This window comes from Hyla sarda, chromosome 3 (assembly GCF_029499605.1).
Source record: "Hyla sarda isolate aHylSar1 chromosome 3, aHylSar1.hap1, whole genome shotgun sequence".
NCBI lineage: Eukaryota > Metazoa > Chordata > Amphibia > Anura > Hylidae > Hyla > Hyla sarda.
In genome coordinates this window covers 157,407,131-157,428,448 of record NC_079191.1, presented here as the reverse complement: position 1 = coordinate 157,428,448, position 21,318 = coordinate 157,407,131, and the positions used below count along the sequence as shown (strand labels likewise).

Below are 21,318 nucleotides of genomic sequence, written 5' to 3'. Positions count from 1 at the left end.
GAAACGCCCCACAAGTGACCCAATTTTGAGAACTACACTCCTCAAAGAATTTATTTAGGGGGGGGGGGGGGTAGTGAGCATTTTGACAGAACAGGAGGTTTTCCAAAATACGATGCGCTTGGGGATTGTGCCACTGGAGACATACACCCCAGTAATTGTTATACGTGTTCTCCTGGGTATGGCAATGTGTGGCTTGGTTTATGCAGCCTGGGCACATGGCATGGCTCAGAGGGGATGGATTGCCCAGGGCCTACTGTACCATATATTTTGCTGGAATGGTTTAGGGGTACAATGAAAATAATTTGCGACACTGTACCACATATTGGTTTTGGGGTAAATGGAATGGTTTTGGGGTAAAAGAAAAATATTGGGTGGCATACAGGGCCACAAATTTTGATAAAATGGGGGGTAAAATTAACTATAAACAAACAGTGGCAAGTGATGTGGTACAAGGGGGTTAAGAGGGATCAAATTAATGTTGCAGAGATGTATGGTAAATTTTAAAACATGGGATGCACAGTCCAGGCTGAAGGGGGCAGGTCTCGCACTGGTACGTAGTGTCCCTGTGGATCCCTCTTTTATAGCAGACCCTACATTTCTTTTGGGTCCTCGCCTTCTTTCCAGTGTGGGGGATTTCACGGGGGAAATGCTGCCCTGGCACAATCTGTGAGGACTTGTTTGAAGTGCTGGGGCCTGCACCTTCCTGGTCCCCAAATATCAGGTTCATTATGACCACCTTCTGGAACTCCAAGAACGTCCAGCTGTGAATGGCATGTCTGTACAGGACGAAGGCATTATATAAGGAATCTGAACCATGTGCACAGCCAGTTTCTTACACCACACCCTTGTCTTCCTCATGGCGCTGTATGGCTTCAGCACCTGGTCAGACAAGTCCACCCCTCCCATGAATTTATTATAAGCCAGGATGCTTATGGAATTCTGTACGGGTGCCACGTACAGAAACCATGCTGGTGGTGTGGCCACGTAATGTGCTCAGCATGCTACTGTACCACGTGCAGCGAGGCATTTGAATAGGGGGACGCTCGTGTAGAAATTGTCCAGGCACAGGTGGTGTCCCTGGTCTAGTATGGGGTGCACCATATTGCCAGTAATTCCCAGGACAGGGGTCACTCTGGGGGTACAATCAAGGAGTCTTTCCCCTCGTATACACAGAACTTGTACGTGTATCCTGATGCACTTTCGCATAGCTTATACATCTTCACGCCATACCTTGCACTTTTGCTTGTCAGTTAAGGGCAGTATTGTAGCCTGGCCTTGAAGTGCACCAGGGACTCATCAATTGATATTTCCCGGTCTGGGATATATGCCTCCTGGAACACGGCATTTAGATGGTCTATAAGGCTGCATTCACACTTCGTTTTTACATTATGGCTGGGGGGAGGGGAAAACCGGACGCTCCCGTACCCCAGCTGGACCAGCGCTGAACTCCATTTACTTTAATGAGCCGGCCGGAGTCAAACTGATTCCGGTCGGCTCATTTTTGAACCGTATGCGGTTTCCTGACCGGACTAAAACCGTAGTATACTACGGTTTTAGGTCCGGTCAGGCAACCACATACGGGTAAAAAATGAGCCGATTAGAGTCACCGTTTGACTCCGATCGGCTCATTAAAGTAAATGGAGTTCAGCGCTGGTCCATCTGGGGTACGGGAGAGTCCGGTTTGCCCCTCCCCCAGCCGGATCCGGCACCCGTAATGTAAAAACGAAGTGTGAATCATACTGTAGCTGGGGTGGTGGCTAGGTGGACATGCGGTATTATAGGTATAATGCAGAAACCTCAGTATAATCTCAAACCGTGTCCTGCTCATTGCCATGCGGTATATTGGGGTATTATACAGCAGGTCGCTGCTCCAATATGCACAGATACTGGGTTTCTTCAGCAGCCCCATGCTGAGCATTATACCCCAGAATTTCGCAAGCTTTGATGGGGTCACAGGGGTCCACCTATTCAGAGGAGTATCACTAGAGGTGGGGTGTTTAGCAATGTATTGGTGGGCATATGTGTTTGTCTGCACCACCAAATACTAATCAGCTCATCCGTGAAAATGAGCTTAAAGTCCTTTTCCGCCAACCCAGCTTATATGAATTGAATCCCTGCATTCCCTTTAAACCCAGGGATTTGGGGTGTAAAATCCTCTGGGTCTACCCATGTGGGACCAGAGGGCTTCAGAAAGCCCAGAGGGGCCAGAGGGATTCTTTTCTTTTTGAGTTTCTTTTCAGTCTGACCACAGTGCTCTCTGCTGACACCTCTGTCCATGTCAGGAACTGTAGGAGCAAATCCCCAGAGCAAAACTCTCCTGCTCCGGACAGTTCCTGACATGGACAGAGGTGTCAGTAGAGAGCACTGTGGTCAGACAGAAAGGAAATTCAAAAAGAAAATAACTTTCTGTAGTATACAGCAGCTGATAAAAATTAAAAATAATTTCCACTGGGGTACCCCTTTAAATCAAGCAACTTTGTAATAGGTCTTAATTTTTTTCCCACTGTTTTGTTTTTACAGCTCCTATGCAGCCAATGTGCTTTCATGGTAACAAACAACAAATGTCCTCTGTTGTCTGATCCTGCACATTCCCTTCTATCCATTCTCTAACTTAATGAACATTCGCACAAAGTTGGAGACAGAAAAAACAAACAAAAAAAACCTGCAGAAGATACTTTACATAATGTATTTAACACTGCAGAAGTTTGCATAAAAACTGCAGAGACATATGATAGGAATGAATGGGGATTTCCCATTTAAGAACGTTATCCCCTATCCACAAGATAAAGGAAACACAGGGGGCCCACAGCGATTTTGAGAATAAAATTGGGCGACGCTTCATGCAGGAGCATCACTGCTTCATTCATTCCTTCTCTATGGGGGGCACAGAAACAACACAGTGTCCCCAGGATTGCGTGATACACCCTGATTTTATGAGATCTTCTCGATAAGATGTAAGCAATAATCACTGGAAGTGGGGTCTTTGTTACTAGTTTGTGCTGTCTTCAGAAAGTTAAGCATGAACCTAGTTGTAAGATTTCCTTTAACCCCTAGAGGACACAATGTACATGCACGTCTCTGCGCCCTGGTACTTAGTGCACAGCGATGTGCCTGCAAGTTGCTGGGTTCCATGATCCCTGCGACTCCCAACAGTGATCAGAACAAACCTGATCACGCAAATTTTTAACAATGACCCTTCAGATGCCATGACCAATACAGTTTATGGCATCTAAAGCATCATCTGGGAGGCTTTTTTTTTTATGGGGGGGGGGGGGGGGGTGGAACTCGTGAGACAAGATGGTCACCAAAAGGTTACATACATGCAAAAATAGTACTGATAAAAACTAAAGATCATGGTACAAAAAATGAGCCCTCATAAAGTCCTGTATACAGAAAAATAGGAAAGTTATAGTGAATCTGAAATGGACAATTTTAAACATTGTATCAAAAGAAGATTGACTTCTCTTTTTAAAACAGTACAGTAATAGAAAAGCTGTATGCAACCATTGTTATCGTTTTAATTAGGGATGTACCAAAATTTCGGGCAAATTATTGGCTGAAAATGCCCCTTTCGGACTTTACGGCTAAGGGGAGTTCCTGCCGATAATTTTGGTGGGCATGGCCTAGAATAGGGGCGGGGCTTTCAATTCTCCGGTGTTATTCTCTCTCTCCGGTGTGAAGTGCAGAACTGCACACTGGCACTACACAATCCCTGCCCCAGTCTCGTGAGGCACGCTCCAGGCCCTCCCCCCAGTCTTGTGCGGCACGCTCCAGGCCCTCCCCCCAGTCTTGTGCGGCACGGTCCAGGCCCTCTGTTACGGGGCCACTGTCACTCCTCCCAGCAGTGCAGAGCGCTGGGAGAAGGTGAATTACAGGCCCTTACACGGCTGGCCGCCATGTGTATACGGCGCAGCGGGCATATGAAGCAAGCTCAGGAGCTGAGCTCGCTTCATACTGGCTAATGCCGGACATCACTGACCCATGTGATGACCGCCATTAACCCTTTAGAAGCCGCAGTGAATGTTGACTGCAATGTCTAAAATGCTGAAAATCTGCGGTAGCTCAGTGGAGCTGATCATGATTGTCCCCGCGGGGGTCCCGATCAGCTGAGAGGACGAGCGGAGGTTCCTTACCTTCGTCTGTCCTGTGTGATCGGCGCTCCAATAATGCAGGCCTTAGCAGCCTCTAGTAATGGAGCACTGATAACACTGATCAGTGCTGTACTATAGGCTCTTATAGCATAGCACTGATCAGTGTCTAGAAGTAAAAAATTACACCTGTGTGTCTCCAGCTGTTACAAAACTACAACTCTCAGCATTTCCTACATCCCTTGGCTGTCTGAGCATGCTGGAAGTTGTAGTTTTGCAACAACTGGAGGGACACTGTGAAACACTGCCCTATGGGGACAAAAAAATATTGTAAAAAATAAAAAAGGCAATAAATATAAAAAGCCGCCCCCCCCCAAAAAAAAAGTTAAAATCACCCCTCCCCCCCCTTTTTGAAATAAAATAAAGTTAACAAAAATAAACATATTAGGTAACGTCACGTACATAAATGTCCGAACTATTTAAATAAAATGTTCATAAAACCGCACGGTCAATGGCGTACATTTAAAATATATAAAAATACCAACGTCCAGAAGTGCCAATTTTTGTTCACTTAATGTAACAGAAAAAAACAAGTGCCCAAAAAAGTCCCATCAAAATACAAATGGTACTGATAAAAAAAAAAAAAAAAAAATACAGATCACGGCGCCAACATATGTATCAGCAGGCACCCCATGCAAATGCCCAGGGGGGGTCATTAGATCCCCCCCCACGTCGGCGATCGGCTCAAATCGCAAGTGAATTCACACTCGCGATTTGCGCCGATTCCGGGTCATTACGGGTCTATGGTGACCCGGTGACCCGGAATATAAGGGGGATCAGGGGTGTCTAAGACACCCACGATCCCCCTAAAGCGATAGGAGTAAGGTGGCACGTCCTGCCAACCCACAATAGGCGGGCCAGAACGGGGAAAACTGAGAGGAGCGGCGCCGAAGATCACTTACCGGTCCGGAGGCAGCGGAGCGACAGCGATCGGCGACGGAGATCTGCGTGCGGCAGAAGAGGACGGCTCCCTGGATGCGACGGAAGCCGGTGAGTTGCCTAGCAACATCTAGAGGGCTACAGTCTGAGACCACTATAGTGGTCTCTAGACTGTAGCCCTCCAGATGTTGCAAAACTACAACTCCCAGCATGCCCAGACAGCCGTTTGCTGTGTGGGCATGCTGGAATTTGTAGTTTTGCAACAGCTGGAGGTCTACAGTTTAGAGACCACTGCACAATGATCTCTATACTGCCCTCTAGATCTTGCAAAACTACAATTCCTAGCACGCCCACACAGCTATTTGCTGTCTGGGCATGCTGGGAGTTGTAGTTTTGCAACATCTGGAGGTCCACAGTTTGGAGATCACTGTTCAGTGTTCAATTGTAGCATTCCAGATGTTGCAAAACTACAAATTCCAGCATGCCCACACAGCAAACAGCTGTCTCGGCATGCTGGGAGTTGTAGTTGTGTACCTCCAGCTGTTGCATAACTACAACTCCCAGCATGTACTGACAGACGGTGCATGCTGGGAGTTGTAGTTTTGCAACAGCTGGAGGCACACTGGTTGGAAAATACTGAGTTAGGTAACAGAACCTAACTGAAGGTTTTCCAACCAGTGTGCCTCCAGCTGTTGCAAAACTACAACTCCCAGCATGCACGGTCTGTCCGTACATGCTGGGAGTTGTAGTTTTGAAACAGCTGGAGGTTTGCCCCCCCCCCCCATGTGAACGTACAGGGTACATTCACACGGGCGGGTTTACAGCAAGTTTCCTGCTTCAAGTATGAGCTGCGGCAAATTTTTTGCCGCAGCGGAAATTCCTACCGGGAAACTCACCGTAACCCGCCAGTGTGAATGTACCCTAAAAACACTACACTACCACATAAGAGTAAAACACTACATATACACCCCCTTACACTGTCCCCCCCCCCCCCCCCCCCAATAAAAATGAAAAACGTATTGTACGGCAGTGTTTCCAAAACGGAGCCTCCAGCTGTTGCAAAACAACAACTCCCAGCATTTCCGGACAGCCACTTACTGTCCAGGCATGCTGGGAGTTTAGCAACAGCTGGAGGCACCCTGATTGGGAATCACTGACGTAGAATACCCCTATGTCCACCCCTACGCAATCCCTAATTTAGTCCTCAAATGCGTATGGCGCTCTCTCACTTCGGAGCCCTGTCGTATTTCAAGGAAACAGTTTAGGGCCACACATGGGGTATTTCTGTACTTGAGAGAAATTGCACTACAAATTTTGGGGGGCTTTTTCTCCTTTTACCCCTTATGAAAAGGAAAAGTTGGGGGCTACACCAGCCTGTTAGTGTAAAAAAAAAAAAGAAAAAAAAAAAAAAAGAAAAAAAAAAAAAATTTTTACACTAACATGCTGGAGACCCCCAAAATTTGTAAGGCAATTTCTCCTGAGTACGGAAATACCCCATATGTGCGCGTAAAATGCTCTGCGGGTGCCAACAAGGCTCAGGAGTGAGAGCGCACTATGTACATTAGAGGCCTAAATTGGTGATTTGCACAGGGGTGGCTGATTTTACAGCGGTTCTGACATAAACCCAAAAAAATAAATACCCACATGTGACCCCATTTTGGAAACTACACCCCTCACGGAATGTAATAAGGGGTACAGTGAGCATTTACGCCCCACAGGTGTCTGACAGATTTTTGGAACAGTGGTCAGTGAAAATGAAAAATGAAATTTTTTTGTTTGCACAGCCCACTGTTCCAAAGATCTGTCAAATGTCAGTAGGGTGTAAATGCTCACTGTACCCCTTATTACATTTCGTGAGGGGTGTATTTTCCAAAATGGGGTCACATGTGGGGGGGGGGGGGGGGTTCACTGTTCTGGCACCACGGGGGGCTTTGCAAATGCACATGGCCCCCGACTTCCATTCCAAACAAATTATCTCTCTAAAAGCTCAATGACGCTCCTTCTCTTCTGAGCATTGTAGTTCGCTCGCAGTGCACTTGACGTCCAAACATGGGGTATTTCCATACTCAGAAGAAATGAGGTTACAAATTTTGGGGGGGGCGTTTTCTCCGATTACCCCTTGTAAAAAAGTAAAATTTGGGGAAAAACCAGCATTTTAGTGAAATTTTTTTTTTCTCATTTACACATCCGACTTTAACAAAAAGTTGTCAAACACCTGTGGGGTGTTAAGGCTCACCGTACCCCTTGTTACATGCCTTGAGGGGTGTAGTTTCCATAATAGTGTGCGATGTGGGGGGGGGGGGGGGGGTTGCTGTCCTGGCACCATAGGGGCTTCCTAAATGGGACATGCCCCCCAAAAACCATTTGAGAAAAACTCACTCTCCTAAATCCCATTGTTGCTCCTTCCCTTCTGAGCCCTCTAGTGCACCCGCCGAACACTTGAAATACACATGAGGTATTTTCTTACTCGAGAGAAATTGGGTTACAAATTTTGAGAGGACTTTTTTCCTTTTACCCCTTGTAAAAATTCAAAAACTGGGTCTACAAGAACATGCGAGTGTAAAAAATGAAGATTTTGAATTTTCTCCTTCACTTTGCTGCTATTCCTGTGAAACACCTAAAGGGTTAACACACTGAATGTCATTTTGAATACTTTGAGGGGTGCAGTTTTTATAATGGGGGTCATTTATGGGGTATTTCTAACCAGAAGACCCTTCAAATCCACTTTTAACCTGAACTGGTCCCTGAAAAATTCCGATTTTGAAAATTTTGCCAAAAATTTGAAAATTGCTGCTATACTTTGAAGCTCTCTGATGTCTTCCAAAAGTAAAAAAACATGTCAACTTTATGATGCCAACATAAAGTAGACATATTGTATATGTGAATCAATATATAATTTATTTGGAATATCCATATTCCTTATAAGCAGAGAGCTTCAAAGTTAGAAAAATGCAAAATTTTCAAATTTTTCATGAAATTTTTGAATTTTTCACCAAGAAATGATGCAAGTATCGACGCAAATTTACCACTAACATAAAGTAGAATATGTCACGAAAAAACAATCTCGGAATTAAATTTATAGGTAAAAGCATCCCAGAGTTATTAATGCTTAAAGTGACAGTGGTCAGATTTGCAAAAAAAGCTTCCGTCCTTAGGGTCATAATGGGCTCCGTCCCCAAGGGGTTAAAGGCCTTTTTTTTTTTTTTCACTAAAATGCTGTGGGGACACATATGTTGGGTGGGTGGGGTCAATTGTTCTGGCATTATGGGGGATTTGTAAACACATGTGGCCTTCAATTCCAGACACATTCTCTCTCCAAAAGCACAATGGCGCTCCTTCTCTTCTGAGCATTGTAGTTCAATCACACAGGCAGGGGTTTACAGCGAGTTTCCCGCTGGGAATTTAAGTTACAGCGGTAAATTTGCTGTATCTCAAACTTGCAGCGAGAAACTCCCTGTTAATCCGTGCACGTGAATGTACCCTGGAGTTGCAAAACTACAACTCCCAGCATGCCCTTTGGCTGTCCATGCATGCTGGGGGTTGTAGTTGTGCAACAGCTGGAGGCACACTGGTTGCCAAACAGAGTTTGTTACTTCACTCAGTGTTTCCCAGTCTGTGTGCCTCCAGTTGTTGCAAAACTACAGCTCGCAGCATGCCCAGACAGCCGAAGGGCATGTTGGGAGTTGTAGTTATGCAACAACTGGAGGAGAACAGTTTGGAAACCACTGTGTAGTGGTGTCCAAACTGTTCTCCTCCAGATGTTGCAAAACTCCAACTCCCAACATGCTCAGACTGCCTATGCTTGGAGTTGTAGTTTTGTAATATCTGGAGGGCTATAGCTTGGGCACCACTGTATAGTGGTCTCCAAAACTGTGGACCTCCAGATGTTGCAAAATTACAAGTCCCAGCATGCCCAGACAGCCTTTGGCTGTCTGGGCATGCTGGGGGTTGTAGTTTGTCATCTCCTAAGAAGGCGGCAGTGAAGATCACTTGCCACTGATCTTCACTGCTATCTGCTTCTTTACTGCCGCCAATCCCACTGCTGCCGGTCCCTCACCGTTCGGCCCCCACTGCCATCTCCCCCCCCCCCCGCTCTGCCCAAACATCCAGGGGCGGGCAAAGCGGGGATTTCAACTTTAACCCTCCAGCCTACAACTGCCATTGGTCGGTCAGTCCTAACCGGACAATGGCAGGGGATAGGAGGAGGTGGCACCCCTGCCACCTCGCTCCTATCCTTCAGGAGGGTCGGAGCTGTCTAACAGCTCTGATCATTCCTATTTTCAAGGCTATCGGGCCACCACAGACCATATCAACCCAGAGATCTCTGACGGGTTGTCAGGGGATGCCTGCTGAATGATTTCAGCAGACATCCCCGTCTGGTCTCCGCCCGGCCAACAGCAGGGACCGGAAATACGCAAGGCGTACCGTACGCCCTGCGTCCTTAAGTGGTTAAGCATACTCATTTTTTCCAAAGATATAACAAAGATATAAGTGGGAGATTTATCAAAACGTGCTAAGGAAAAATTGAGTAGTTGCCTATAGCAACCAGATAGATGTGTTCCCCTATAGTGTGTCCTGGAGTCAATGTATGGTGAGTGGCAGTGCTGTGGCTGCAAGCTCGGCCAGTACCTTCTATAACCACCCTGCATCCCCTTCAAGTACATCAATAACTAAGAAAATCTGATAACACAATTTTACAAAAACTATATAGGAAAAAAAAAAGTGGGCGGGGCAATGCATTTTTAGTTTTCTGCCAAGCACAGCCAGAATTTTCGGTTCATCCCTATTTTTAATCATATTGATCAACAAAATAGAGAAAACCTGTCAATTCTACCACAAAGTGCACTGTGTAGAAGCAAAACCCCAAGTTATGCTTTTCTTTTTTATTTTCTAGATATAAGCTAAGTTACAGTACTTAGATTCTGCACGAACTTCTCAGCTCGGCGGTTGCTGACTTTAAACTGCATAATTTAGTTCAGCTTTCCGGTGCTCCGGTGGGCTGTAGACTCTCTCCTAGGACTGTATCCACCTTTTCCAGCCCCCCGGAGCACCTGAAAGCAACTGCCGAGCCGAGAAGTTCGTGTAGAATCGGAGTACTGTAACTTCACTCATCTCTATTATTTTCCACCACAGATCATTTTTTACGTTGCGTTGTACATTTTATAGTAAAATGAAAAGGTGTAATTACAAATTACAACTGATTGCGCAATAAACAAGCCCACATTCAACTGTGGATAGAAAAATATAAATTATTTCTCTTCAAAAAGGCAAAAAAAAAAAACATTTAAATTAGCTGTGTCCTCAAGGCCAAATGGGCTGTGTCTTTAGGGAGTTAGGCCAGTAATTGATATTGTAACAGAAAAATGGAATCTAAACAGTCAGGATTAAATCCAAAATCTCCACATAGTGAATTTACAGTAATAGATAAAACGAAAAGCTTCTGGCCAAATCATCTCATAAATGTGGTTTTAGGAAATTAATCCCTGCTAACGTGAGCAAGAAAGGAAATCCACTGCCTAAAAGTCCACGCAGGTCCCCACACCGAGCAAGAAGTTAAAGGGGTACTCAATAAAATTAAATTTGCTATTGCACTCCTTATGGTAAATAAAATAAATAAAAAATTTTAAAAAAAATTACGTTTTCTATGCTTTATTTGTGCTTTAAAAAAGAGCACATTTTCCCCCATCTCATACACAGACTTTGGACCGAAGTCCAAACACAGGAAGTGCAGCCTGGAGTGCTGAGGGGGTGGTGTCCAGCCTCATCCAATCATAGCTCCTCTCACATTTAACTGCCATATGCTGTTGGCTGAACACCCCCCCCCTAGCTGTGTTTGGACTTCGGTCCAAAGCCTGTATGAGATGGGGGAAAATGTGCTCAAGCTTTTTTTAAGCACAAATAAAGCATAGAAAACTTTTTTTTTTTTTTTTTTTTTAAACTAAGTATATTAGAAATATTTTTTATTTACCATAAGGAGTGCAATAGCAAAAAAATGTTTTAATGAGAGTGATCATTTAATGCAAAAGCAACCTAAGATGAATGTTATTCTTATAGAGAAGACTTGCCATAGTCTACATAATAATGAATACAAAGTACAATGCAGGACAATATTGGACATTTAAGACTAATGCACAGAATAAACTTCCATGAATACACCAAGTATTTCCCTGACTGCTTGTTCACATAAAGCCTATGTATAGGCCCTTTATATGTGGGAGCAGTCATCTGAAGATGGCAGGAAGACTTGTGTAAAGGGGTGCTAGACACCAGAGACTTTTAGACTACCATTTGTACACCATCTGCACCAGGTTAATCTGAGGTCTTGTCATCCATAACCCCATCCCTGCATGTGCGGCCGTGCTACTGTAGGGCTCATGCGCCGCTCAGTAGCATGACGGCGCGGTCAGGGAGGGGTTATGCATATGGATGAGCCGGGCAGAGCTTCCCCAGCCGAAGATTACTGAGTGCCCGGAGCTCGGGTCCAAGCTCTGCCCATGTCCCAAGGACCTCATTTGCATACCCTGAAAATGAGCAATAACGGCGAAACGGCGTGGCGGTTCCGGACACCGTAAGTATCATTTTGATCAGTATCACCCGCACTACAAGCCTGTATGACAGGTTAGTGTGGGTGATACGGATGACAGGTTTCCTTTAAATATCAAATATCATACCTGTAGGAAAAGTCTTGGTTAAAAACCTCTTTCAATCGAATAAGTAAGTCTCTTTCAGTCACTGGAATCAAACTACCGTATTTCTTTCCAACTTCATTTAGGAAATCTGGAGAGATGTGAAAAAAAAAGGAAACATCATTAAAGTTAATGTACATGAGTGGGGTTGACACGACCCCTCCATGCATTCTCTATGGGAGCGCTGGAGACAGCCAAGCGGTGTAATCTGCTGTCTCTGATGCTCAAATACAGAATGTATAGAGGGCTTGTGTCAACGCTGGTCTGTGCTCAAGAGGAGGCGGGGTACCATTCAGGAGATAAAAGCTAAATGTTAAAATGCAGAAGCACCATCTACGTCCAAGTTTTGAATGTGACAAATAGGGCTGAAAGCCTAGCCCTGTACATGCATTATGCAGGTTAGGAGGAGGAGGGAAGCTCAGCACCACTGGTTTGACTCCAGCTGTTAAAAAATGCCCTGTTATGTCTTTACTAACAGTGATCAGCAAAGTTTAAAATGTACGGTTAACTTTATCAAAGGATCTATCTGTCAGGATCTGCAGCTCTGTACCTGGTACGGAGCTGACAGATTCCCTTTAAATTTGATAGAATAATAAATTCCTCTCTTACCCACAAGATAGCTGCTCGATGAGGGTTCGACTGCTAAGACCCCACTGATCATGAGAATGGAAAACAATTGTCCTCCAAGTGAATGGAGAGACCGCTTGCTTCGCCACCACTCCATTCATTCTCTATGGGACATCCAAATACTGCCAGGTATAGCACTTTATTCACTCAGGGTACAATTCACCTCCATTCCCATGGTTGGTGGGTGTCCAACCACTGGGACCCCCACAGATCAGAAAGACTTAAAGGGGTACTCTGATGGAAACAATTTTTTTTAAATCAACTGGTGCCAGAAAGTTAAACAGATTTGTAAATTACTTCTTTTAAAAAATCTTAATCCTTCCAGTACTTAGCTGCTGTTTGCTCCCCACGAAGTTCTTTTTTTTTTCTCTCTGACCCCAGTGCTCTCTGCTGACACCTCTTCTGTCCATGTCAGGAACTGTCCAGAGCAGGAGAGGTTTGCTATGGGGATCTGCTCCTACTCTGGACAGTTCCTGACATGGACAGAGGTGTCAGCAGAGAGTACTGTGGTCAGACTGGAAAGGACAACTCAACTTCCTCTGTAGTATACAGCAGCTGATAAGTACTGGAAGGAGTAAGATTTTTAAATAGAAGTAATTTAAAAATATGTTTAACTTTCTTGCACCAGTTGATTAAACACAAAAATAATGTTTTTCCACCGGAGTAACCCTTTAAAGTTCGGATAACACCTTTAAGAAAAGATGGGAACAAATCCAAGTTTCATAAAACAGGGGAAACTACCTAATGACTTCAATGGGTCTGCAGAAAATCACCAACAGTGTTGGAGGATTTGCTGTGGGCTCATTAATATACCCTAAGGGTAGGGTAACATGCCATATTTTGCTGCTGCATGTTTTCCTACCCAATGAAGTGAATGGGTAGCAAAATTAGCTGCAGAAAATATGTAACAAAATATGGCACATGTGACCCTACCCTTAAAAGGTGTACTTCAGGGTAGTTAAGAAAAATAAAAATGCCCCAAAGTCACCACTTTTTCCTTGTTTGCAGCACATACTAAAACTCCCAGAAGTCAGTGCAGCTCTGTGTTATGGCTGCCAGCCAACTGCTTTCACTATCTGTGTGCAGGCTTACACTGCAGCTCACACACACATTGTATTTGTCTTTTCTTTCAGACTATCCTCCCCCCAGCAATAAATCCTGCCGTGCTCTGAATAGCAGAAGTCAGTGATTAGATATTCAGCAGAAAAACAGCTATGTGCTCATTTGTGACTGAATTTTCACTACTTTTCTATCACACAAGGAGGGAAGGTGTGGCTGTACAGCCAGGGCTCTAGACCAAACAGAAATCAGGTGGTGTTGTCCTGAAGGGTGGGGGCTAGTCTACGTGAGGGATCTACACCAAGACAAGGTAGATTTGAGAATTACGTTTTTCTCTCATTCCCTGCATGTAAGCTTAAAGAGGGAAACTGCTGTATATAGCTAATGAATGATATTTAGGCAAATACATAAGTTGGTGAGAGGGAAAGGATGGGCTATGGGTACAGTATCCTGAGCAGATTTCAATTTGAACAAAATTAATGAAATCCCTTCAAATCTGCACCTTCTAATCCTGCAAATCAAATATGTGCAGGACACTGTACATGAATTAATAGACTCTTAAGGTGAAACAAGGAGACCAGTGTAACAATATTAATAAATAAACCTTATCTTAAGGAATATTAATATACAAGCACATACCCCAAATGCTGACTGCAACTTGTTCGTCTGGGACATTGCCGGGGATTTTCTGTCCGTTCTGTAGGCCCTGTATATCCGATCCTTCAGAAGTGGACTGTTGCATTGGACTTTTACAGTAAGGGTGATCCAGCAATTTGGTACAAAATATGTCAGAGTCTGTACTATCATCCAAATCCATGGAGCATTGATCATCACCATTCTCTGTTATTTCCATGGAAGCATCTTCCTGACATCCAAAAGTATCACTTGCACATTCTTGCAATTTGTCAGGAATCAGGGGAATGGGTTCATCGTCCTTGTCGCCATGAGCAGTTGTCTCTTCCTGGCATGATATATACACTTCTTTTTCGGTAAGTAATACGCACACGTCATCTGTCTGGTTGTTAATAATGGGAACATCACTTGTTTTCTTGGTTAAGGTGTCCGTGCCGCACCACTGAGCAGGTGAGCGGAGCTGGCTGTCTTTTAACAGAGAGACGCTGGACGCAGCATTTCCAAATGGAGCTTCCACACACTGCAGCTTGACAGCATCATCTTGTAGGCAGTTTTTGGTTGTGCATTGTGGGATCTCATATAAAATTCCTGAAGTGTTATTGTTCATATCGTATGACCTCCGTCCAGCTTTTATGTGTCTCTGAAGTTGCAACTTCAAATAAGAGACTACTTTACGAATCCTGCCTCTCAGAGTCTTCTTGCAGCAGTTCCAAAAACCTTTCTGAAACCACATCCAGATAAAATCCAGAAGTCTATAGCTTGTCTTTCTAGCTGTGAGCTTCTCAGACTGCAATTTACCACAGGCTGAAATCGGAAAGAGTTTTCTCTGCATCATAAATAGAGGTACACGTCCGATGTTCAGCAAACTACAACTTTTTAGAAGCCATAACCCTCCAAGGCGCCGTTTTTTTATCGGGCGAGAAAGGCCGTTTCTGCGGCGCCTAGCAGTCACAGGACAGCGGGCAGCTGCAGTGATCTTTGGGGGCACGCTCTCTCGAGACCATTTTGAAATTTGATTTTTTAAGGGATGTGGAGTTTTATGTCCGGTCATTTTTCAGCCACATAAGCTTGATGCTTCCCTTTATAAGGGGGGAAAAGAAAACAGATGCTTAGTAAACCAACCTAACTTTATAAAAATACACATTCATTTTACAAAGAGGATATATTTCTATAAGACTCTCATACACCTCCATTTGGTCATGTTTTTGACAGGACAACGTAACAAGCTGTGTTGTTCAACCCCAGGAAAAACAAACAAAATAATAAGTGAGAAAAAAAAAGCAAATAGTAAAAAGAAACTATCACATATTGATTATAAATAATGACAAAATCTATCCTGGGCCAGGACATGAGTTAACGGATATTAACCAACTACTGGATTCTTAATAGTTCCGTTCTGTAGCTACTTTTCCTAAAAAAGTATATTAAGGGGTTACAGATCCTCTACTTGGCCATTAAAGGAGTAATGTGGTGCTAAACAATTTATCCCCTATCCTAAAGGTGTCTGACACCTGGGACCTTTCTGCTCGGACTCCCTGCGATCAGACACTTCTGCCCTTTCTTTTGGAAAGGGGATAAGTTGTTATGCACCACAGTACTCCTTTAGATGTAAGAAAGGTAGAGGACTCTTTTTCCTGCACACCAGGCATTGGTATTGCAGCATTGTCTTTCCTATTAATGGTATGGTCATACGTACAGGATCTGCTACATATTTTGTCAGAAGATTTTGCTACCCATTAAGTCAATGAGTGGCAAAGCCATCTGCAGAAAATATGCAGCAGATCCTGTATGTGTGAACAACCCTACCACAGAGTTTGGTTGTCCGGGCATGATGGGCGATGTAGTTCTGGAGCAGCTGGAGGGACACTGGTTGGGAAACAGTGTGTTAAACTGAGCATTTTTTTTTACCAGACAATTTTTACCTGTAAGGCTTCTTTCACACTACAAAATTCTCCGTTTCTAAACATCCGTATGAAGTTCCGTCTGAAAACGGCAGTAAAAATCCTATACATCCGTTAGAAAATCCCATGATAGTCTATGGGATTTTCTTATAGCCGTTCTAGCTCGTTATTAATAAGAGACGTTATTTTGTGACGGGAGAATGAACGGAAGAAAATAGTTCATGAACCATTTCTCCCGTTACTATCTTCCATCACAAAATAACGTCCGTCATTAAGAACGAGCAAGAACGGCTATAAGAAAATCCCATAGACTATAATGGGATTCTCTAACGGACGTATAGGATTTTGTTACTGCCTTTTTCAGCTGGTTTAACAACGCGTAGTCAATAAAACACAATGGAGGCAATTTATGGAAATATGTGTAGAGGAAATGTTGTGCAGTCGCCCATAGCAACCAGACCTTTTTCAAAATTAAAGAGGCGCACTGATTGGATGCTATGGCCAACCGCTCCGCTTTCCTTCTGCACAGTAGGAATCTCCCCAAATGACTAACAATGGTTGCTGCACTATAATATATGGCTGATACCAGGGTCTGGCTGTAAAACCCTTATATAAAATGGGTGGGCATCCTTTGTTTTACATGTATAAGGCATAGTCAATTCTGAATATAATAGGGTAACATTTTGCCCCCAACAAAAGAGCCTGAAAAGGGTGGGGGGGGGGGGGGTAGAAGAGGAGCAATCCTTTACATATGATCATTCATTATAATGCCTTATTGTCTAGTGCTGGGGAACTATAGAAACATCTCACCCCTATGGAGGGCCCCCTGCTTCTCCTGGGCCACACATCTGCACACTACTAACTTTTAGGGTACGTCACATGACCAGGATTTGCTGCAGATATCAATGTAAGGGTGCATTCACATCCAGATTTTACCATCCTACTTGTTCTCCCGATTTTTGACTTTGAAATCGTACAGATCTGCATGTCAAGTCTTATCCATTGACTTCCATTTATTAATGATAGACAACAAATGCATCGGTTTTGATCTGCATCCGATTTTGCACGATATAAGATCGGAGGTAAAATTGTGGTTGATTTTACCACAATTTTTCGTCCAGATTCTAAATCTGATCAAAATCGTGTCCGATTTTTTAAAAATTATTATTGATGTCTATGTAAATGGAATGGAATCGTTTGACTGTGCGATTCTATCAGATTAATCGCACACGATTGTTTTAGTACGCATGCGCAGTAGACCAACACATGCACCGAACTTTATTGCCATTGGCATAGATATTCATTTTAAAAAACAGGATCAGATTTTTATTGATAATCGGATGGAATTTTCATCTCTACGATTAAAAAAAAAAAAACTAAATCGGATAGCAAAGAAATTTTTCTATAGGATTTTATACGATTTTTCGCAATCCGATTTTGTCCGATAATCGGATGGTTAAATCGTAACGTGAACCTAGCCCTACTAAATAAGGCTGGGTTCACACCACGTTTTGTTAAATACGGTTCCCGTATACGGCTGGGAGGAGGGGGGCGGGGCTTAATCGTGGCGCCCGCTCTCAGCCGTATTCGGGAACCGCATTTAATGTATGTCTATGAGCCGACCGGAGTGAACCGCAGCCTCCGGTCGGCTTCGTTTTCGGCTGTATGCGGTTTCCCGACCGCAGGCAAAAACGTGGTTGACCGCGGCTCCGGTCGGCTCATAGACATACATTAAATACGGTTCCCGAGTGCGGGCGCCGCGATTAAGCTCCTCCCAGCCGTATACGGGAACCGTATTTAACAAAACGTGGTGTGAACCCAGCCTAAACGGACCCAGCAAAAATCAACTTTAAGAGTCTGTTTACACATTGCAGGTATACTGCACATTTAGGCTTCCCTATACAACAGCGTTTCCTATCCAGTGGGCCTTCAGCTGTTGCAAAACTACAACTCCCAGCATGCCCGGACAGCCAAAGGCTGTCCGGGCATGCTGGGAGTTGTAGTTTTGCAACAGCTGAAGGCACCCTGGATAGTAAACACAGCTATAGAAGTTAATGGCAGCCTATATTAACTTCTATAGCTGTGTTTACTATCCAGTGTGCCTTCAGCTGTTGCAAAACTACAACTCCCAGCATGCTGAAGGCACCCTGGATAGGAAACACAGCTATAGAAGTGAATGGCAGCCTATGTGGTACATGTTTGTATGGTGGAGCCCCCCACAGGAACACACTCTGGGGTCTTGTCCTCAGGCTGAGGGTTACTCCAGGTGAGCAGCCTTCACACTACACAGGACGGCCATGGATTTACCTCAGGAGAGCAAGCCATGTGGCGGGTCCCGCTCCTCTCCATGCTCACACACATGTCAGTACACGGGCCACAGCTGCTGGATCCAGAGTACAGGGACGACGCTCCGGCCAGTGTGCGTCCTATAGCCAGGCCCATGCACAGGCAGCCCGCTGACAGCACGGCGCCCGGTTCACACACACAACACCGCCGCCGCTGTATCGGCACCGGGGTCTACAGGAGGGGGGGCACCCGGTACACACACAACAACTGCCCCCAATCCACTGCCTTCCTCCTGGCCAAAAACACTGTACGACGCCTCCTATACGGAGCATCACAAGGGACAAACACAGTGCGAACCACAGCCGGGGAGGAGCACGTGACCGCCTGAGCACTGGCCCGGGGCTGCCCCTTGTTCCGGGGGAGGGCACAGGGAATGGGATCCGGTGCGATTCAGTCCGTCATCCTTGCCGGCTACCTTGGAAGGGGGCGACGAAGGAAGATCGCAGGGGATATGGAGCTATAGTAAGCAAACGTGAGCGGTTTTTATAGTGTACGAAATGAGGCTACAAAGGGGATCACACCAGGCGATTCTGACCACCACCGCCGCCGCACTCTCTATCGCCCCCTACACAGTTACATCGCTCGAGCATCGGACCGTGGAAGAGGAGGTCGGCGGAGGTAACGATCAGCTGATCTCCCCTCCTCCTCTGATAGGACGGACGAGGCTCGAGCAATCTACATATAAAGATCACGTGTTCCTCACTTACACCCCGCCCCCAGAATTTCTAGCCAATCAATATCCTAAATGTTACCTAGACCAGGCAGCGGACAGCGACGTCCCTCCTCCGGGGAAAACCGTCCACCTGAAATGTCCAGGAGAAACCTCACAATAACAACAGCGCTGTACAATGAGTGACGTCACAGCTGGTACTGCTGGAACTACTGCTACTTTATGTTTATAGTGACAAGTATTTACCCCCCCCCCTCCCTTGCAGTACTTAGTTGTGCCACTAGGTTTCACACCTTACATATCCTGCCACCTTTTTCTGACTGTGTACTACAACTCCCAGAATGCCAGACATGCTGGGAGTTGTAGTTTTGCAACATCTGGAGGTCAACAGTTTGGAGACCAAGAATGAATAAGTTATTTAGGCCTTGTTCACACGGATGTTGCTCTTCAGTAAAGGAAGCAAAGTATGTCAGAAGGACAGGAGTTGGGCAAAGAAAAAACTGTGTCTGGACTTTTCTCTCCACTTCTCCAAAATACTGGACTCCTGACTGACCCAATTCAAGTCATTGGGATCCATCGGTGTCAATTGTGGTCCGACCTGTTTAGGGTCCGTTTGGCAAAAAAAAAAAAAAAAAGCCCTGAATGGGTCGGAGCACAACAGCTGTGAACTAAGCCTTGTGTAAATGTGGGTTGCCTTTTTTTCTGGTGCATTTCACATCACAAATCATGTGATTCAAAACGGAACAATTAAAAGGGTACTCTCATTAAACATAACTTTTTTAATTAACCCCGTAAGGACGCAGGTTTTTTTTGTTTTTTGCACTTTCGTTTTTTCCTCCTCACCTTTTAAAAATCATAACCCTTTCAATTTTGCACCTAAAAATCCATATGATGGCTTTTTTTTTTGCGCCACCAATTCTATTTTGTAATGACATCAGTCATTTTACCCAAAAATCTACAGCGAAACGGAAATAAAAATCATTGTGCAACGAAATTGAAGAAAAAACTTTTGGGGGCTTCCGTTTCTACCCAGTACATTTTTCAGTAAAAATGACACCTGATCTTTATTCTGTAGGTCCATACGATTAAAATGATCCCCTACTTATATAGGTTTGATTTTGTCGTACTTCTAGAAAAAATCATAACTATATGCAGGAAAATTTATACATTTAAAATTGTCATTTTTTTGCGCCGTGATCTGAAGTTTTTAGTGGTACCATTTTTGTATTGATCTGACTTTTTGATCGCTTTTTATTCATTTTTTCATGATATAAAAAGCCACCAAAAATACGTTATTTTGGACTGTGGAATTTTTTGGCGTGTAAGACATTGACCGTGTGGTTTAATTAATGATATATTTTTATAGTTCGGACATTTACGCATGCGACGATACCACATATGTTTATATTTATTTTTATTTACATGGTGTTTTTTTATGGTAAAATGGGGGGATTTGAACTTTTATTAAGGAAAGGGTTAAATCACATTTATTAACTTTTTTTACACTTGTTTTTGCAGTGTTATAGCTCCCATAGGGACCTATAACATTGCACACACTGATTGCCAGCATTGTTCACTGCAAAGCCATAGCTTTGCATTGATCAGTGTTATGGGCGGTCGGTTGCTCAAGCCTGAATCTCAGGCTTGGAGCAATCAATCGCCGAAGGGACACGCCAGAGGTAGGTAAGAGGACCTGCGCTCACGTCCCAGCCTTTTCACTGCGGTGGTACCGATCAGCCCCACTGAGCAGCTGGGAAGGTTTTACTTTCATTTTAGATCGCTGCCACGCGCTATTAGCCCCCAGATCCCGGATTCAAATACATGCCGGGACCGACCCGATATGACGCGGGTTCAAGGCGTGACCCTGCGTTATATCGCGGGAGGTGGCCAAGAACGTAAATATACGTTCTTGGTCGTTAAGGGGTTAACTAGATTATGCATAAATAAAAATGTTTGTAATATATAGCATTAAAAAATTATCTCCCTTTCATACTTATTTACAGTTGAAATCCTGGCCACTAGGTGTCACCCTACATGGTCCAGGAATCATTTTCCCCACCCCACCCCCCTCACGTAGGGCACGTACAGACCGCTGCTGGCTAGGCAGTGTGGTCCGGAAAGCGTGTCCTCAGCTCGCTCTCTGCCTGTATATGAAACAGGCAGAGAACAAGCGGCGCACCTAATTTAAATATCCCCGCCCCCTTCATCTCCCCCTTCTCATTGCAGCACGTGAGCTGCAGTATAACTCAGATAGAGGATGGAGAGAGGAAGAAGGGCGGAAGTCGTCCCGGGCCAGGCTTCAGATGACGTTGCGCCTGCCTACTCATGCCCACTTCCTCCCTCACTGTACCACCGATTACTGTGCAGGC

The 21,318-nt window shown here is 44.6% G+C and overlaps 1 protein-coding gene across 2 annotated transcripts in view; it reads right to left on the bottom strand.

Annotated features, from left to right (window-relative positions):
• SENP5 (SUMO specific peptidase 5) overlaps window positions 1-19,186 on the bottom strand; it is a 38,027-nt gene extending 18,841 nt beyond the window's left edge. The window contains exons 1-3 of one of the 2 annotated variants that reach the window (XM_056565318.1): window positions 19,032-19,186; window positions 14,039-15,111; window positions 11,699-11,804 (exon numbers count right to left, since the gene is read on the bottom strand). In XM_056565318.1, coding sequence (XP_056421293.1) covers window positions 11,699-11,804; window positions 14,039-15,083 — 1,151 coding nt within the window. In that variant the 5' untranslated portion in view covers window positions 15,084-15,111; window positions 19,032-19,186. Of the gene's footprint in view, window positions 1-11,698; window positions 11,805-14,038; window positions 15,112-18,240; window positions 18,980-19,031 lie in introns of those variants that run through there. The other variant, XM_056565319.1, reaches the window with a different exon arrangement.
• Between the last annotated feature and the right edge of the window lie 2,132 nt (window positions 19,187-21,318).